At 46.6% G+C, this 21185-nt stretch overlaps 1 protein-coding gene across 1 annotated transcript in view; it reads left to right on the forward strand.

The window, feature by feature from the left end:
• The window catches only part of ABCG8 (ATP binding cassette subfamily G member 8), a 53740-nt gene that overhangs the window by 27829 nt on the left and 4726 nt on the right, over window positions 1-21185 (forward strand). The window contains exons 10-12 of the mRNA XM_073564201.1: window positions 27-103; window positions 2596-2863; window positions 4354-4481. Coding sequence (XP_073420302.1) covers window positions 27-103; window positions 2596-2863; window positions 4354-4481 — 473 coding nt within the window. The remainder of the gene's footprint in view (window positions 1-26; window positions 104-2595; window positions 2864-4353; window positions 4482-21185) is intronic.

Genomic DNA, 21185 nt, shown 5'->3' on the forward strand with positions numbered 1-21185 from the left:
CTTTAATATAAATTACTTTCTTTCAGGTCATTCAGAGAGAGCGATGCTTTTCCATGAATTGGAAGATGGATTGTATTCTGTTACCCCATATTTTTTTGCTAAGGTAATTTTATCATTAAATTAGTTATATAAGAGATAGCTTCCCAACTAGCCTGATCTTCGCATAGTACCATATTTCTTCTGACTATAAGACACATTGGACCATAAGATGCACCTAGGTTTTAGAGGAGAAAATTAGGAAAAAAAAAATTGAAGACAAAATGTGGTCAATTTTCTCCTAATATCCTCTATCCTGGTATATATGGTCCCCTCATCCCCATCCTGGTATTCATGGCCCCCCTCATCACTATCCTGTTATACATGGCCCCTCATCCCGATCCTGGTATGCATGGTGTCCTCATCCCTATCCTGTTCTGCATGGCCTCCTCACCACTATGCTATTCTGCATGGCTTCTCATTCCCATCCTGGTCTGCATGGTTCCTCTTCCCTATCCTAGTATGCATGACTCCTCATCCCTTTTCTTTGATCTATGGCTCCTCTTCCCTATCCTTGTATGCATGGCCTCCTCAATCCTATCTTGGTATGCATGGCCCCTCATCCCCATCCTGGTATGCATGGCCCCTCATCCCTAGCCTGGTAGGCATAGCACCCTCATCCCTATCCTGGTAGGCATAGCACCCTCATCCCTATCCTGGTAGGCATTGTCCCCCTCATCCGTATCCAGGTATGCATGGCCTTTTCATCGATAGCCTGGTAGGCATGTCCCCCTTATCCCTAGCCTGATAGACATGGACCCCTCATCCCTTTTCTGGTATGCAGGGCCCCCATCTCTGTCCTGTTATATATGGCCCCATCCTTATCCTGCTACGATTGGTCCTCCTCCCCATCCTGGTATGTATGTCCCCCATCAGAAAAACATAAAAAAGAGCCATTATACTTGCTCCCTCACATCCTCCTGCTCTGATGCCAGCAGCTGCTTTATGCTTGTAAACACCGCATGGCAGGGGCATCATGCGCTGCTTACAAGCAGTAGACAGCTGCTGGAATACTCACTGCTCTCCACGCCATGACTATGTCCATGGAGAGCAATGAATATTCATTGCTATTTAATAGAAGACACGCTGCTAGTCGCAGCCGCTGTCTTCCTGCAGCTGCCGGGCTTTTGCGTGTTCCCACTACTAAAGGGAATGAATATTCACTGCATTCTGCGCCTATGGGAGTGGTGAGCAGTGAATATTCATTCCCTTAAGTGACGTGGATATGTGAAAGCCCGACAGCTGCAGGAAGCCAGCGGCTGCAGCTAACAGCGTGTCCGCTACTAAAGAGAAATGAATATGCACTGCTTTACTCTCCCATGGGCATGAATGCAGTGAATATTCATTTTGTCTTTAGCAGCGGGCACAGGAGTTAGCTGCAGTTGCGGGCTCCTGCCTCCTGTAACCCCATGCTCCGCTGACGCCTCTCCCCCAGATCCAAATCCACCACCAGAGCACCTACATTCAGACTATAAAATGCACCCCCAGGAAAAAGTTTGTCCTTAAGTCCAAAAAATGCTGTATGTCCAAAATTAGGTGAGGCATTAGGCTTAATTTTTGGCTAAAACAAATGTATCATCAGAAAATGACCTTTTTTCTCATATTTGGAAAAAAAAAATCAAACATCTGTTCACACTGGCCTTTTAGCCTAAATTAGACTCTTACTTTTTTGTTGGTCACATCGACAAAAAAAATAGTGTGGCAAGTTTTTAGTAAAATCTAGTGGAATCTGGCAATACAGTAAATCTAATATGGTCAAAACCCTTCAAAACTCTTCATCAACATGAAAATTCTGTGACCCTTTGAAATAAACCTCTCTAATAATCTGCAATTTTAACATCAGTAAAGAAAGAGAACAAATATTTTTTTAGATTTTACAATTTAATCATTACTTTAGTGTCCATCAGAACCAGCACTTTGTGAATTGAAACTTCGACAACTTCTGGGGCAAGAAGAAGCAATGTGAAATTTCCACATGCTACTGAATGCTAGTTATTAGTTTCACAGTGGGCCACATAAATGTTTTTTACTCTTGTCGTAGGTCCATTAGTGTTACCCTCGATTTGCACATAATGCTCGATTTGCAGGTCTATTCATATGTCCAATGTTAGCAGACGAGGGTGCAGCCATTGTTAATGGTAGAAGCATAAATTCTAAATACATACTTTATCTGGTGACCATCATGTCTACTTCGTCTTAGTATCTGAAGACCTATTCTGGGGCTTCTGGGCTTGTCCAGCCTCATCATATCCACACATGGTCAAAATTGTTGGTACCCCTCGTTTAATGACAGAAAAACCCACAATGGTGACAGAAATAACTTGAATCTGGCAAAAGTAATAATAAATCAAAAATCTATGAAAATGAACAAATGAAAGTCAGACATTGCTTTTCAACCATGCTTCCTTGTGTAGGTGTTGCATGGTTACTTCTACTCTAACGCCAGTGTTCGTACCCACCACATTTTCAGGAAGTGAAAATTAATGTGGATTTCCTATTTTGAATCCAATTAAAATCAAATTATAAAATTTTCATTTTATTTTATTTTTCTTTCTTCAGGTCATCGGAGAGCTCCCAGAACACATCGCTTTTGTGGTTTTCTATAGCGTTCCTATATATTGGCTGGCAAATTTAAACCCCGGGGTGGATAGTTTCTTCTTAAACTTCTTGCTGATGTGGCTTGTGGTTTATTGTAGTCGTTGCATGGCTTTGTGGATGTCGGCGCTGCTACCTACATTACAGATCTCTTCTTTCATGAGTAACGCCATCTATACCGCTTCCTATCTGACTGGGGGATTCATCATCAGGCTGGATACTCTTTGGGAAGGTAGGTTTATAAAGGAGAAGAAATGTGCAGAACCCATTATTTAGTTAATACAACACGACACAATGTGTTGAGACGTTCATAATATTTTAGTTTCAGCAAATAAACATTATTTCGATCAGAGGATGAAAATTAGCAATTTTCAAATAATCTGACTATTAATTTCTGACAGATTTTTAGATCTTTGCTTGTAGTTATTGAATGGGTTATTGAATCACATCAATCAGTTGATTAGTGAGCGTTATACCCATTTAACAGCCACGGTTCTGTATATTTGCAGTGGCTGGACTTCAGATCCTTGTAGTAACATAGTAACATAGTTTTGAAGGCTGAAGGAAGACCTTATGTCCATCTAGTTCAGCCTATTTTTAGTGCAGCTGTTCTGCATTGTTGATCCTGGGGAAGGCAAAAAACCCACAGAGTAGAAGCCAATTTTCTCCATATGGAAAAAAATTCCTTCCCCTAAGCTGGGCCAACCATCTACCTATAATATTCTGTTATTCGTAACCTTCTATACTGTTACTCTTCAAGTGAAGAGACTCTGCTTCAATCCCAAGCACTCCCACCACCAAAAGGATGAAGCCTTGCTTGGTGGAATTGAAGGGGACACAGTGGCTTTTCAGGCAGCTGATTGGTGGCGTTTGCCAAGCTTTGGACCCCCACTTCTCTGATAGTGATGACTTACCCTAAGGAAAGGCCATCAATATTGTAGTTCTGGAAAACACCATCAACAAAGGGCTCTGACCCCCATTTATCAATTCTGGCATTCTTGATGAAAGATCTGCTAGAGTAAGGTGCTCTAAATTCATCAATGAATTGAGTTGCCGAGTGGCAGAGCCTGAAATGTACTCCATTCAGGGACTAGATTATATTTCTATATTAAATTACGGTATAAAATTTTTGTTGCATACATTTTAATGACTTTGTCACTTGTGCTTGGTCTCATCCCCCATTGCTAAACTACTTTCAATTTTCAAAAAGTTAGTCGAGTTGGTAGGAGGCGGTGAAAAACGCCAACATTTGTAAAGACATTTTGCAACCTTTCAAACATTATTACGCCAAAATTCCGTCAAAAACTGTTCAATAAATTGGGACCTAAAGCAATATGGATGTGCCCATGAATTGTGGTTAAATTGCAGAATTACTGTGAATCATTCATTTGCAAAATTGTTTATTTCAATGGAGTGAAGGGACTTCCAACGGGCGCAGTCACCTTTGCAACTGGGTTATCTTACACAGGAACAAAGGATCATATCAATTAAAATCCAAGTGTCCATCTCTTTCCTCAATGGGGAAGGAAGAAAGCAAGGAAAGAACTATTCTGGCACTACGGACTTTAATGTGATGTGCACTTATGCCAACATTTGACTACAGGGGAGTAAAGACATCTATAAAAAAAATAAAGTGCCAACATTGAATCATTTTATATCATTGCAAATACTAAGATAACATTAATATATACAACTTATATACATGTGCTATTTTTTTTGCAGTGCCCTTTTGGATCTCCTTTGTCTCTTTTCTCCGTTGGGGTTTTGCAGGACTCATGCAAGTTCAGTTTACAGATATGACATATCAAATCGAAGTCCGAAACTTTACAATCAATATTCCTGGAGAATTGGTAAGACTTCAGCGTAGTCTCAGTTTCAATAAATTTATAGTTGACTCATTGGTTCTAATATATATATATATATATATATATATATATATATATATATATATATATATATATATATATATATATATTAAACTATGCCCAAGTTAACGGCATGAACACCTGAGCTCAGTTATTGTCAGCAGCGCTGATAATAACAGACACCATGAGCAGCGGTGGAGACTCATCCTGGATCCGAGTAGGGTGCGTAAAGCCAAGGTTTTTTTTTTTATTTTTTTTCTTAAAAAACTGAAGCCGAGGGACAGGAATTTTACGAAATTGGAAAACCTGTTTAATATTGAGAAGGCAAGCAACAAAGTGCAGATGTCAGAAGGATCCTCGCCTATGGTGTCTATAGAGCAGTTTCTAGAATCTTCTGTACACCTCTCAGAACCTCCAGAACATCTGGGAGAAGTGTTTTGAGAAGCGAGCAATCTATAAGTAGTGCCTCTGAAACTGATATTAAAAATAATACACATGAAAAACACAGCTGTGCTGTACTGGTGTAGAGGAAGGTATGCAGGGGGACGAGGTAAAAAATCTCAGTATGATTTCAGGAATAAGTGTGAAACGTAACTGGACATGGAAGACTGTTCGTCCACTATTTGACAAGATCCTCTTTCTTTGTTTCCCAACTGCTTGAGACAAAAATCTCAGATCACAGTGAAGAACACTTTTTATCCAGAAAATGGGTTCAAGTGTTGGAATGTGTTTTTGTATCCACCTCTATTACATACAGTACTTGCAGTCTTATCTGCAAGCCTCATTTTATAGTGCAGGAGGAGCTGGGCAGATTAGTGTATCTAGTTGCATGCCCCCAAGGGTATAAATGGGACAAGTTATATACTGTGTATATATATACAGCTCTGGAAAAAATTAAGAGACCACCACATCAAATCCCTGTCATGGGCAGCCCATTCTCCAGGCCTGAACCCAATTGAAAACCTCTGGATTATAATCCAGAGGATGATGGATAGTCAAAAGTAGAGTTGAGCGACTTTTGGTTTTTTAGGGTCGCGTTTCGTTTCTTGAAACCCGACTTTTCCAAAAGTCGGGTCGAGCAAGATCGTCCGATTATAGGGAAAAGTCGGGGTCGTCCCGAAACACGAAACCCAATGTAAGTCAATGGGGAATAAAAGTCGGCAGTGAGAGGAGGACAGGAAACACACCTACAGTGCCCATTTGAATGCCAAAAGCATCAATTCTTCTTACTTAAGCTTGTCAACCTTAATTAACTTCATAATACAAGTTACGCACTGAAAAATGGGGGTTATTTGGCTAAAGTTGTGGGGGGGGGAGGGCTGGCTGCAGGTTTTCATGTGCCCTGGGCGAAAGAGCGCCCCTTTAACACATACCACAACTCATCATGCTCCGATACGGCAGATAAATAGCGGTATAGTACAATGAAAAATACCTCACTTTTTACATCTCATGACGAGGCCCATCTATTTCTCCATACAGAATCATTGGTCCCATATAATGTTTGAAACAGTATATGATGAGCTCCACATAATGCTACAGTATATGTTGGTCCCCATGGATGAAGCTCCACTGTCTTATGGGCCCAAATAATGCTCCAAACATAATGGGCCCCATTTCTAATGCTCTAGTGTATAATGGGCCCTGTAAATGCTGCTCCAGTGTCTGATGTCCACCTTTGGAATGTTCCAGTGTATGGTGGGCCCCATCTATCATTCTCCAGAGTATAGTGCTCCCCAAAAATTGCTGTCCCAACATTGAAAACAATGAAATAAGTCTCCTCGCTAGGGAATCCCTGTACTAGTCTGGACAGGTGCTGTAGCTTGCTTAACAGCTCGCCAGCCGTTCTCACGCCCAGTATGGATTGCACGTGATTGCACAAAGGTTAGAAAGGGTACCGTATCCCTGGATAACATGTATGGATAGCGTACACATTCAAAATATATGTCTCAGGAGGCAGGCTCAGACGGTGTTAGGCCCAGTATGGATTGCACGTGATTGCACAAAGGTTAGAAAGGGTACCGTATCCCTGGATAACATGTATGGATAGCGTACACATTCAAAATATATGTCTCAGGAGGCAGGCTCAGACGGTGTCAGGCCCAGTATGGATTGCACGTGATTGCACAAAGGTTAGAAAGGGTACCGTATCCCTGGATAACATGTATGGATAGCGTACACATTCAAAATATATGTCTCAGGAGGCAGGCTCAGATGGTGTCAGGCACAGTATGGATTGCACGTGATTGCACAAAGGTTAGAAAGGGTACCGTATCCCCGGATAACATGTATGGATAGCGTACACATTCAAAATATATGTCTCAGGAGGCAGGCTCAGACGGTGTCAGGCCCAGTATGGATTGCACGTGATTGCACAAAGGTTAGAAAGGGTACCGTATCCCCGGATAACATGTATGGATAGCGTACACATTCAAAATATATGTCTCAGGAGGCAGGCTCAGACGGTGTTAGGCCCAGTATGGATTGCACGTGATTGCACAAAGGTTAGAAAGGGTACCGTATCCCCGGATAACGTATGGATAGCGTACACATTCAAAATATATGTCTCAGGAGGCAGGCTCAGACGGTGTTAGGCCCAGTATGGATTGCACGTGATTGCACAAAGGTTAGAAAGGGTACCGTATCCCCGGATAACATGTATGGATAGCGTACACATTCAAAATATATGTCTCAGGAGGCAGGCTCAGACGGTGTCAGGCACAGTATGGATTTGACGGCCCAGATTACACAGCGGAGGAGCAGGGAGAGGTAAAGATTGCAAATGCTGGGGCCCTGCCCAAGCAAGGGGGGCCCACTCGTGGGCGTCGGTACTGGCACTGGGCCCCTCATAGTACAGCGGTGTGTCTGACGGCGGGTGTGCACCACCGCCGTCAGAGACACTTGATTGCACTATGAGGGACCCTGTGCCAGTGCCCGCGCCCAAGAGTCGGCCTACCCACCTGTCCAGGGCAACGGCACTCGCACGGTGTCGTGCGGTAGGTGGTGACCCCGGCCATGGGGGGGGGAGGCAGCACAGTTAGGGAGTTTTAGAAAGTGGCATATGTTGATGTTGGACATTCAGCTGATGCAAAAGGCGAAATAGGTGAAGTACCAGGAAGAGGTGGACCAAAGCAAGCCATTTTTCTGTCACCCTATGTGTCATCAGGGGAAGGTGGGACAAAATCCTTGGAAACCCATGCGTGGTTCATTTTAATGAAGGTTAGATCATCCACATTTTGGGTTGACAGACGGGTCCTTTTTTCTGTCAGGATTGATCCAGCTGCACTGAAGACTCTTTCCGATAGCACACTTGCAGCTGGGCAAGCGAGCTCCTGTAAGGCATATTGTGCCAATTCAGGCCAGGTGTCCAGTTTAGCGGCCCAATAGTCAAAGGGGAATGACCTGTGTGGGAGAACATCGATATGGGAGGAAAAGTAGTTTGTAACCATAGTTGACAACTGCTGTCTCCTGTCACTTTCCATCGATGCAGTATTACCAGTTGTGTGAGCGGTATTTGAAAAATCAGTCCACAACATTGTCATGAAACCCCTGTCTCCAACGCCACTTCTGCTGTGTGCACCACGAACACCTCTGCCAAGCTGCCCCCGGCCCGTACGGCTCGTGTGAGAACCATCACCGCTGCTGTGTGCTGGGAATGCCTCAAGCAACCGATTTACCAGAGTTGCTTGTTTATTAGCCAATATTAGGTCAAGGTTCTCCTGTGGCATGATGTTTTGTAATTTGCCTTTACAGCGTGGATCCAGGATGCTGGCCAACCAGTAGTCGTCATCGTTCATCATTTTGGCAATGCGGGGGTCCCTTTTTAGGATCCGCAAGGCATAATCTGACATGTGGGCAATGTTCCCGGTGTCAGTGATGCACTGCGAGTGCTGGGTGGAGGAGCACTTTCTGGCAAATCCACATCCCTCCAGTCACGCACAAACCCTGTACCAGACCTTGCCACGCCAACATTTTCACTTGCCCCACGAGATGCATCCTCCTCCCCTAAGTAATCATCCCCATCATCCTCCTCCTCCTCCTCTTCTTCCTCCACCTCGTCCAGGAGAGGTCCCTGAGCAGACAATGGCTGAATGTCATCAAGGATTCCCTCCTCCTCTTCCTCCTCATCAACATTGGCTGCAGACGCCTGCTCCTTAAGGTGCGTCAAAGTTTGCATGAGCAGACACATAAGTGGGATTGCTCATGCTTAGGATGGCGTCGTCTGCGCTTACCAGCCGTGTGCATTCCTCAAAACACTGAAGGACTTTACAAATGTCTTTCAGCTTCGACCACTGCACGCCTGTCAACTCCATGTCTGCTCTCAAAGTGCCTGGCCGTGTATCCTCCCACAAATGCATTATGGCCTGCCTCTGCTCGCACAGCCGCTCCACCATGTGCAGGGTGGAGTTCCACCTTGTTGCAATGTCGATAATGAGGCGGTGGTTGGGAAGGTGGAGCAATCGCTGCAGCTTCTGCATACGAACGGAGTGTACAGGCGACCGGCGGATGTGCGCGCACAGTCTTCGCACCTTCTGGAGCAGGGCTGTTAACTCCGGATAATTTTTGAGGAAGCACTGCACCACCAGGTTCAAGGTGTGAGCCAAGCAAGGTATGTGGCTGAGTTTTGAAAGGGCTATGGCTGCCACAAAATTACGGCCGTTATCACTAACTACCTTGCCTGCCTCAAGATGTACACTGCCCAGCCATGACTCAGTTTGTCGCTTCAAGTACTCGGCCAGCACCTCGGCGGTGTGTCTGTCGCCCAAACACATCATCTGCAACACAGCCTGCTGACGCTTTCCACTAGCTGCTCAATAGGGGGACACATCGTGTGCAACAGTGGCAGCTGCAGATGGAGTGCTCGTACGACTGCGCTCTGTGGACGAGCTTTCGCTTCTGGAGGAGGAGGAGGAGGAGGAGGGTCGAACGCCTACAGCCAACTGTTTCCTATACCGTGGGCTAGGCAGCACTGTCCCACCACCGCTGTCCCCTGTGGACCCTGCATCCACCACATTAACCCAGTGCGCAGTGATGGACACGTAACGGCCCTGGCCATGCCGACTGGACCATGCATCAGTTGTGAGGTGCACCTTTCCGCTCACTGACTGCTTGAGTGCATGGACAATGCGGTCTTTCACATGATGGTGGAGGGCTGGGATGGCTTTGCTAGAGAAGAAGTGGTGACTGGGTAGGTCATAGCGTGGTACTGCATAGGCCATGAGTTCGCGGAAAGCTGTGCTTTCCACCAACCGAAAGGGCATCATCTCAAATGAGATTAGTTTGGCAATGTGGGCGTTCAAACCCAGTGTACGCGGATGAGAGACTGAGTACTTTCTTGACCTACTCATAGTGTCTGGGACGGTGAGCTGGACTTGAGAGCTGCATATGGTGGAAGTAGCGGTGGACAGGGCGGACTGAGAGAGGGTTGATGATGGTGATGGAGTTGGTGTTCTTTCTGATGGCCTAGAATCAGTCTTTCGTTGATATAACAGTGGGATTCCCTGACTGCTGTGGTCTTGCAACGACACCTGAACATTTGCTGCTGTGCTAACCGGTGGGCTTACAGTGGGGGAAACAATGTAGCGTTGCTGACTACCTTCGTTGTGATCAGTTGCACATGTGGCACTTGAGGTTTGGTGTTGTGTCCACGCTTGCAAGTGCATGCTGGTTAAATGTCTAAGCATGCAACTGGTATTCAAATTTTTCAGATTTTTCCCTCGGCTAAAGGTCTTTGCGCACTTCTTACAGATAACCTTGGCCTGATCATGAGGATTTTGTTCAAAAAAGTGCCATACTGCACTCTTCCTACTTTGGCAGACATTTTGCGGCCTAGCACGCTGTGATCTTTTGACCCTCTGGACAAGCTGTCCAGCAACTCTTTTGATGTTTGGAACCTGTCTTTGGAGTGCTCCGGGCCTGCCAGATAACAGCTGTTGCGATGTCGATGTCTGCTGTGGATGCTCCTCATCTGAGCTATTGGAAGCAGCACCCTCTTCCCCAATGGATGCCAATCTGGGTCAACAACTGGGTCATCCATCACCTCCTCTTCTATGTCATGTGCACCTTTCTCTGTGTCACCGTGTATGGTGGTATAGTGTGCGGGAAGGGGCACCTGAGTCTCATCAGGGTCAAAATCTGGGTCTGTACACTGCGAGGACAATGTAGTGCTCTGAGTGAATGTACCAGCAGAATCATCCATCAGCGGCTGTGCATCAGTGCACTCCATGTCAGATTCATCTTGGCCTGGGTAATTCACCATTTCACTTGATAATCCAGGCATGGTATGTGAAAACAGCTCCATGGAGTAATCAGTAGTATGGCCTGCGTCATCCTTCAATCTTGGTTGGGGTGAAGGACACAAGGAAAGGTGTGGTTCATGAACATGAGCCTCCAATGACAACTCAGTGCTTTTACTTTTTACAACTGAAGAAGAGGAGGCGATAGAGCTGGAGGCTGAGTCAGCAATGTAAGACAAAACTTTTTCCTGATGCTCTGCCTTTAAAAGCGGTTTGCCAACTCCTAGAAAACTAAGCGTTCGAGGCCTTATGTAGCCAGACGATGACGCAGGGTCAGCACCTCCTGCATTCGGTCCTATTTTGCTCTTGCCACTACCATCAGATCCACCACCAACACCATCATTACCAGCTGCCAACCCCCGCCCAATTCCACGGCCTCTTCCACCAGCCTTCCTCATTTTTGGTAGAAATGTAGACAAAATCCAACAAACTATATAGTAATGTAAAACAAGGTACAAGGTGTCTATAGGACAGGGGAGATTTAGAATTTCTGCACACACTTGTGGACAGTGGACACTTTTGGATTGTGTGAGGCCCACTGATATCTGAGCGCTATGTGACAGGCTCGATGGCACAGCTGTGACCAAAGTGACGAGAGGATAATGGAGATTTTGAATCTCTGCGCACACTTTTGGACACTGGACACTTGTGGATTGTGTGAGGCCCACTGATATCTGAGCGCTATGTGACACGCTCGATGGCACAGCTGCCTGTGACCAAAGTGACGAGAGGATAATGGAGAATTTGAATCTCTGCGCACACTTTTGGACACTGGACACTTGTGGATTGTGTGAGGCCCACTGATATCTGAGCGCTATGTGACACGCTCGATGGCACAGCTGCCTGTGACCAAAGTGACGAGAGGATAATGGAGATTTTGAATCTCTGCGCACACTTTTGGACACTGGACACTTGTGGATTGTGTGAGGCCCACTGATATCTGAGCGCTATGTGACACGCTCGATGGCACAGCTGCCTGTGACCAAAGTGACGAGAGGATAATGGAGATTTTGAATCTCTGCGCACACTTTTGGACACTGGACACTTGTGGATTGTGTGAGGCCCACTGATATCTGAGCGCTATGTGACACGCTCGATGGCACAGCTGCCTGTGACCAAAGTGACGAGAGGATAATGGAGATTTTGAATCTCTGCGCACACTTTTGGACACTGGACACTTGTGGATTCTGTGAGGCCCACTGATATCTGAGCGCTATGTGACACACTCGATGGCACAGCTGCCTGTGACAAAAGTGACGAGAGGATAATGGAGATTTTGAATCTCTGCACACACTTTTGGACACTGGACACTTGTGGATTGTGTGAGGCCCACTGATATCTGAGCGCTATGTGACAGGCTCGATGGCACAGCTGCCTGTGACAAAAGTGACGAGAGGATAATGGAGATTTTGAATCTCTGCGCACACTTTTGGACACTGGACACTTGTGGATTGTGTGAGGCCCACTGATATCTGAGCGCTATGTGACACGCTCGATGGCACAGCTGCCTGTGACCAAAGTGACGAGAGGATAATGGAGATTTTGAATCTCTGCGCACACTTTTGGACACTGGACACTTGTGGATTGTGTGAGGCCCACTGATATCTGAGCGCTATGTGACACGCTCGATGGCACAGCTGCCTGTGACCAAAGTGACGAGAGGATAATGGAGATTTTGAATCTCTGCGCACACTTTTGGACACTGGACACTTGTGTATTGTGTGAGGCCCACTGATATCTGAGCGCTATGTGACACGCTCGATGGCACAGCTGCCTGTGACCAAAGTGACGAGAGGATAATGGAGATTTTGAATCTCTGCGCACACTTTTGGACACTGGACACTTGTGGATTGTGTGAGGCCCACTGATATCTGAGCGCTATGTGACACGCTCGATGGCACAGCTGCCTGTGACAAAAGTGACGAGAGGATAATGGAGATTTTGAATCTCTGCGCACACTTTTGGACACTGGACACTTGTGGATTGTGTGAGGCCCACTGATATCTGAGCGCTATGTGACAGGCTCGATGGCACAGCTGTGACAAAAGTGACTAGAGGATAAGGGAGATTGGATTGCTTTTAAAAAAGCAGTTTGCGGAGCAGTGGGTAAACAGCAATGCCAGCGTGTCAGGAAGCCTTAAAAGGCAGCCTAACAACCAACACCACTGATACACCACAATATAGCCTCCCCTTGCACTGCACACACAGTGACTTGTGTGTTGTGCAGGCCAAATCGCTAGCAGCAGAAGCAGTTTTTTTGTCTTCTTCCCTGCCTAACGCTCTCCCTACAGAATCAGCAGCAACCTCTCCCTATACTAAGATCGGCAGAAGTAAGATGGCGGTCGGCGTGCACGCCCTTTTATACCCCCTGTGACGCCCACCAAAGCAAGCCAATCACTTGCATGCCCTTCTGAAAGATGGTGGTGACCCGTGCCTAGGTCATCACGTTGCCCACAGTGTCCGTGGATCCTGATTGGCTGAAAAAGAGCGCAAAACAAACTTTTGAAACGCGACTTTGGCGCGTAAGTCGCCGACCTCGTGGCCGACCTCATCCTAGGGTCGGGTTTCGTTTCATGAAACCCGACTTTGCCAAAAGTCGGCGACTTTTGAATTTTTTCGACCCGTTTCGCTCAACTCTAGTCATGAGCCATCAAACAAAGAAGAACTGCTTACATTTTTGCGCCAGAAGCAGTGTGAAAGACTGGTGGAAAGCATGCCAAGACGCATGAAAGCTGTTTTTAAAAATCATGGTTATTCCACAAAATATTGATTTCTGAACTCTTCCTGAGTTAAAACATTAGTATTGTTGTTTCTAAATGATTATGAACTTGTTTTCTTTGCATTATTTGAGGTCTGAAAGCACTGGGTTTTTTTTAATTTTGACCATTTTTCTTTGTCAGAAAAAGAATACAAAATTTATTGTTTGGAAATTCGAAGACATCATGTCAGTAGTTTATAGACTAAAAGAACAATTCACATTTTACTCAAAAATATACCTATAAAGAGAAAAATCAGACTAACAGAACATTTGAAAGTGGTCTCTTAATTTTTGCCAGAGCTGTATGTATGCATATATATAGAGATATATATATATATATATATATTGTATATATAGTATCTCTCCCTGGAAATTGTTGCAATTACACATGTTTTGTTAAATACATGTTTATTTCCTTTGTGTGTATTGGAACAACACAAAAAAAGCTGTGAAGAACATGCAAATTGCACATCATTTCACACAAAACAGCAAACATGGGCCGGACAAAATTGTTGGCATCCTCAACTTAATGTTTAATTGCACAATCTTTGCAATAAATAACTGCAATCAATCACTTCTTATAACCATTAATCTTTTTACACCTCTCAAATGGAATTTTTAACCAAATTGCTCCAGGACTCTTATATTTGAAGGGTGCCTTCTCCCAACAGCAATTTTAAGATCTCTCAAGATGTGTTCAAGAAGATTTAGATCCTGACTCATAACTGCCACTTCAGAACTCTCCAGCGCTTTGTTTCCATCCATTTCTGGGTGTTTCTTGAAGCATGTTTCATATCATTGTCCTGCTGGACCTAGGACTCAAACCCAGCTTTCTGACACTGGTTACTATATTGCAACCCAAAATCCTTAGGTAATCTTCAGATTTTATGATACCATGCATACAAGGTATACAGTGCCAGAGGCAGCAAAACAACCCAACACATCTTTGAACCTCCACCACATTTGACTGTAGGTATTCTGTTCTTTTATTGTGGCACCCCTGAGGCTCAGTCGCCACAGAGGTACTGCACCTCCTCCTGAGGTGTGGTGCCCCACCATCCAGGTAAGTTGGAGGCTCCTGACCACGCTCCAACACCTGCATCCCACACAACACGGTAGTTCAGCAAAGCCACATTGCGGCTCCCTGCTTGGAGTGTAGCAGAGCACCTTTGGTGGCTCCCTGCTTGGAATACGAAACGTGCTGGGAGGCGGGTGGAGTTAGAATACATAAAAGAGTGGAAAGGTTTAGAATTTCAATCAGTCAGTGGGTCAGTCAGTCAGAGAGAGTCACTCAGAGAGGAGTGAGGAAAGAAGATCCCTGAGAGAGGGATGGAGGAAGGAGGTGCTGCAGCAGACCTCAGTGATCTGGGTCTGCTGGCACGGGAAAGGAAAGAAGGAGAAAGACATTGAACTGAAACCTGATCTTCCATGAGAAGGAAAGACTAGTACGGAACGTAGGAGTAAACGGGAACAGAGGACGTGGGTTAGAGGAAGAACCCTGCCTAGAAGCTCTAAACGCAAGGCCGGGTCCCGGTCGCCGAGGTTGTATGGATACTAATGGTCCTACAGCAGACACCGGTGGAGTAGTGGGCTGTAAATGCACTACTCCCATGTAAGACTAGGTGGCACAACAGCAACCTTGATAGTGAGCCGGGACTCAGGAGAAAGGATTCCCCGAAGCTGGCTACAGCTGTCTGCCGTACAAGTAGAGTTCTTGGGAACATCTGTCAGGAGGCACTCCAGTGTAACTCAGTACTGGGAGTACTTCACACTTAAAGGCGCTATAAGAGGAGATGTTCAGAAAAGCACATGTTGGCGAGTGTTGGAAGGGAGCATTCCATCTGGCCTGGAGGTTGATTAAGTCCCTGACCCGGAGGACACGGCACGGAGGCGGGCACCTGTGTGTGTGCTACAGACTGTGAGTAAAGCTTTGGAACTACAAGCCTGGTGTCCTCCATTGATTCTTGCTCCAACACACCCAGCACCACTACATCGGGGTGCCAGTTTCTACACCGCTGGTGCCTCTCCTCTACCCCTACATCTACACTGCCCTGGGGCTACAGCTCCACCTGTGGGGAGCTTCACCATCTTGGCTGCAACATACCACCGGCCCCAGAGGATCTGCACGCAGCGTCGGCTCAACACCTCACTTGCCGAACACCACAGGTGACGTCACAAACTATTCCATTAACTACATTTCACCATTCAACTTCCCCTGTTAATTGGGCGCCCAGGACCACGGACCGGGTCACCGCTTCTGTGACACATCCCGCTGACACCGGCCCGGTACCGAGTAGACCACAGCCCTGGGAGGGCGACCCATTATTTGTAGGCCTCATTCTATTTTCGGTAAACAGTAGAATGATCTGCTTTACCAGAAAGCTCTATCTTGGTCTTATCTTTCCACGAGACGCTTTACCAAAAGGATCAGTGATGGTTTGGGGAGCCATGTCATCTGCTGGTGTAGATCCAGTGTGTTTTATCAAGACCAAAGTCAGCACTGGCCGTCTACCAGGAAATTTTAGACCACTTCATGCTCCCCTTTGTCAACAAGCTTTTTGGAGATGGAATTGGCACATGTCAACAGTGCCAAAAGTACCAATACCTGGTTTAAAAACAACAGTATCACTGTGCTTGATTGGCGAGCAAACTCACCTGACCTTAACCCCATAGACAATCTATGGGTACTGTCAAGAGGAAGATGAAAGACACCAGACCCAACAATGCAGACGAGCTGAAGGCTGCTATCAAAGCAACCTAGGCTTCCATAACACCTCAGCAGTGCCACAGGCTGATCGCCTCAATGCCACACCGCTTTGATGTAGTAATTGATACCAAAGGAGCCACAACCAAGTATTGAGTGCATTTACTGAACATACATTTCAGTAGCCAACTACTGATGGGCGAGTAGCATTGTTGCTCGGGTCTCCCCGAGCATGCTCGGGTGATATCCGAGTATTTTGGCGTGCTCTGAGATTTAGTTTTCCTCGTCTCAGCTGCATGATTTGCGACTTGTAGACAGGCTGAATACATGTGGGAATTCCCTAACAAATAGGCATTCCACACATGTATTCAAGCTGTTTAGCAGTCATAAATCATGCAGATAAGGCGACGAAAACTAAATCCCGAACACGCCAAAAAACTCGGAGACCACCCGAACATGCTGGGAGAGACCCTGTCATGATCCCAGTGCAGGTTTTTGAGCTGCACACCGGGGGTTAATGTCTTGAGCTCTGTGCAGGTTTTGACCTGCACACTTGGGGTTAATGATTGTGGCCTCTTTCTGGTTCTGGGAGAGCTTCATAAACCTCTGGGTAGCTTCAATCCCTGCCAGTTATACTTTTGCCTTGAGCCAAGTGTGCTGACCCCCGTGTGCCTGTTTGTTGCTATAGCTTGTTTATATGGTTCTGACCCGATTCTGTTTCCCGTTGTGAGTTTGCCTGTTGATTTTGTACTGCGTTATTATCTCTGTGTATGACTCATTGCCTGTGACCTGACTACTCTCTGCTCACCCCTCTGGTACCTTGCAGCTATCTCTGTGTGTGACTCATTGGCTACGTCCTGACTATACTCACTGTCTATGCCCCTGGGTAACTTTGTCTCGCAGTTACTCTGCTAGGAATTGTCTTGCAGCTCCTAGCTCTGTGGAGTTTAAGCCACGCCTCTAGCAGTCACGTGCTTCAGGTCCTGCGGCTCTGAAGTACACATCTATTCGGTTGCTGCCCACTCCACAGGTATCTTTGAGCACGCTTTCGCTTTACTCAGGGCACGCGCACTGGCTCAGTGAGCAAGTTCAGTGCGGTGTCTCTGACATTATAACTGGCCCTACAATTTTTTTTTCTCTCCTCACTTCTGCAGCATGGACCCAATGTGTGCTTTATCTGAGCAGGTGAAAAGCTTGACTCAGTCACTGCAGAAGCTTAGTTTGGAACACCAAGCTCTGGCCCAGTCCCAACGGCGGGTTGAGGACTCAGTTCAGGGGGTACTTTCCGCTGGCTTCCAGCAGGTGGGGAATAGAGATGTCATTTTAGTCCCACCTGAATCCCCGGTTAAATTACCAGATATGTTTTCTGGTAACAAGGATGAGTTCAGGGCATTTAAGGAGGGCTGTAAGCTTTTTTTTTCTTTGAGACCCCGCTCCTCTGGGGATGAGAAACAGAGGGTGGGGGTGGTGATGTCCCTGCTTAGGGGGTCCCCACAAGCCTGAGCATTCTCGCTTTCCTCTTCTGCCCCTGAGAGAATGTCTGTGGATGCATTTTTTGAAGCCTTAGGGCTTATTTATGATGAGCCTGATAGAGTGCGGTTGGCTGAGGACAAAGTGATGAGTGTCTGTCAGGGGGAGCACTCGGCCGAATGGTTCTGTACTGAATTCAGATGTTGGGCAGCGGAGATTTCCTGGAGTGACGCCGCCCTGCGGGGGCTGTTCCACAGAGGCCTGTGTGAACGTCTGAAGGATGCTTTGGCACTTCATCCTCCGCCTGACTCCCTGGAGGATGCCATGGTCCAAGCGGTTCGCATGGATCGCAGGCTGCGGGCTAGAGGCATTATGCAACGGGAAACGCCCTTATTCTTCAGTGGAGATGAGACCCAGACTCTTCCTATGGCTATGGAGGTGAGCGCTGTCACCTGTGAGGGAAAGGAAAGAAGACGCCGCCGGGAAAAGCAGTTGTGCTTCTATTGTGGGAAATCTGGACATTGGAAGAAGGACTGCCCCTCCTGTCCGTCATCCTCCAAGATGGCGGGAAACGACTAGGTCTGGGTAGTAATCGAGGAGGCTACCCAGACCTTCAGGTACAATTTTCCTCATGTGCAAAAATGGTGCTGCAGGTGGAACTGGAACTTGGTTATGGTCCTGTTCAGACTACTGCTTTTATTGACTGCGGTTCGGCTGTGAACCTGATTGATACCAAGGTTATGACTCTTTATAAGAGAGGGACAGTCAGGCTTCACGATCCTGTTAAACTTGTGGCAATTGACTCATCTCCTCTTACCCAAAACGGTATCTGTTGCAGGTCTGCACTTTTTTCTATAAAAGTGGGTTCCACTCATGTGGAGAAACTAAGTTGTCTGGTGCTAGATAACTTGCCTGCAGGACTGGTACTGGGGATGCCTTGGCTTCAACGCCATAATCCTACCATTGATTGGGTTACAGGGGAAATCACTCAATGGGGATGCAATAGTAAATGTGGTAACCGGGGACATCTTGTTAACGCTGTTAAATCAGTGTCTGTGTCGTCTGTCGATCTGGAAGGTATTCCGGAGTACCTGAAAGATTTCGAAGACGTTTTTTCCGAAAGTGAGGCTGAGGCGCTGCCACCACATAGACCCTATGATTGTACCATTGATTTAGTACCCGGAGCCAAGTTACCTAAGGCTCGATTGTTCAATTTGTCTGGGCCTGAGCGCCAAGCCATGAAGGAGTACATAGCTGAGAGTCTCCGCAAAGGGCATATCAGGCCTTCTGTGTCACCTGTGGCAGCAGGGTTCTTCTTTGTGAAGAAAAAAGATGGTGGTTTGCGGCCGTGCCTCGACTTTCGGGAACTGAACAAGATAACGATTAGGAACTCTTACCCGCTTCCCCTCATCCCAGACTTATGTAACCAGTTAGATGGGGCCCAATGGTTCTCCAAGTTGGATCTGCGGGGGGCCTACAATCTGATAAGGGTTCGGGAAGGGGACGAGTGGAAAACGGCATTCCTCACATCAGAAGGACTCTTCGAGAACCTAGTAATGCCATTTGGGTTAACTAATGCACCCGCTATTTTCCAAAACTTCATCAATGTTGTGTTTTCTGATCTGATAGGCCGTTTTGTTATTATTTATTTGGATGATATTTTGGTGTATTCCCCGGACAGTCAATCTCACTTGCAACATCTAAAGACAGTTCTCCAGAGACTCAGGGAAAACCAATTGTTCGCCAAATTGGAAAAATGTTCGTTTTTTGGGGTTGATTGTGTCCTGTGAGGGTTTTCGTATGGATCCTAAGAAGGTGCTGGCGATCGCTGACTGGGTTCAGCCTCGAGATCTCAAGGGGCTCCAGCGCTTCTTAGGATTTGCGAACTATTACCGGAGATTCATTAAAGGTTTCTCACAAGTGGTTAAACCACTCACGGATCTTACCCAGAAGGGAGCTGATGTAAAAAATTGGTCTGTACTCGCTAAGGAATCCTTCTCAGCTATTAAGAAATGTTTTATGTCTGCCCCGGTGTTGGTGCAACCTGACCCGTCCAAACCATTCATTGTGGAGGTGGATGCTTCTGAAGTGGGGGTGGGGGCTGTGCTGTCCCAGGGTTCGGCCACCCTTACCAATCTCAAACCCTGTGCCTTCTTCTCCAAGAAGTTCTCTTCAGCTGAGAAAAACTATGATGTAGGCAATAGGGAACTTCTTGCGGTCAAGCTGGCATTTGAGGAATGGAGGCACTTTTTGGAAGGGGCGGCTCACCCTATCACGGTTGTCACGGATCACAAAAATTTGGCATACCTTGAATCTGCTAAGAGGCTTACTCCTAGATAGGCCCGTTGGTCACTTTTTTTTTTTCACGATTTCAGTTCTCAATTACTTTTCGACCGGGATCCAAAAATGTTAAAGCGGATGCCCTGTCCAGAAGTTTTGATCCAGTGTCTTCCCCTGAGCCGCCGTCCTCCATTCTTCCCCCAGGGGTGGTAGTGGCGGGGGTCTCAACTGAGTTGGAACAAGAAATCCTAAGGGCTCAGGCCCTAGCTCCGGCAACCAGGCCAAGCGATAAACTGTTTGTTCCTGATTCATTGCGGCCTAGACTTCTGCAGGAGTTTCATGATTCTAGGCTGAGTGCTCATCCAGGTATCACGGCCACTAGAGAGGCAGTAACCAGGGGTTTTTGGTGGCCTTCATTAAGGTCCGATGTCAAGGAATTTGTTTCTGCTTGTGGCATGTGTGCCCGTTCCAAAAGCTCGCATAACCGACCGGCTGGGGAACTCATACCTTTAACGGTTCCTGATAGGCCATGGACTCATCTTTCCATGGATTTTGTTACTGGTCTTCCACCTTCCAGGGGCAATACCGTGATCTGGGTGGTGGTGGACAGGTTTTCTAAACAGGCCCATTTCATTCCCTTGGCAGCATTACCTTCAGCAGAAACATTGTCAAGGTTGTTTGTGCAGCATGTAGTCCGATTGCATGGGGTACCCCTGAATGTTGTGTCTGACAGAGGTGTGCAGTTTGTGGCCAAATTTTGGAGGGCGTTCTGTATGAAATTGGGCATCTCACTCTCCTTCTCGTCAGCATATCACCCGGAGAGCAATGCTCAGATGGAACACACCAATCAATCCCTGGAACAAATTCTCAGGTGTCTGACCTCCGCCAGACAGGAGGATTGGTGTGATGCGTTACCGTTGGCTGAATTTGCTTTTAACAACCGGGTGAGTCAGTCCACCAACATGTCCCCATTCCTGATTAACTACGGCTTTAATCCGCATTTTGGGGAGTTTTCTCGGGTGGATTCCGGTTGTCCAGGAGCAGAGGGGTCCGTTCAGCGGTTAAAAAACCTCTGGGCTGAAGTCCGGCGTAATATCTCTCGGGCCCAGGGGAGATACAAATATTTTGCGGACAAAAAGAGAGCCTCGGGAGACATGTTTCAGGTGGGAGAGAAGGTTTGGCTC

The sequence above is a fragment of the Dendrobates tinctorius genome, unplaced genomic scaffold, assembly GCF_039654945.1.
Source record: "Dendrobates tinctorius isolate UK_male_01 unplaced genomic scaffold, ASM3965494v1 ptg000434l, whole genome shotgun sequence".
NCBI lineage: Eukaryota > Metazoa > Chordata > Amphibia > Anura > Dendrobatidae > Dendrobates > Dendrobates tinctorius.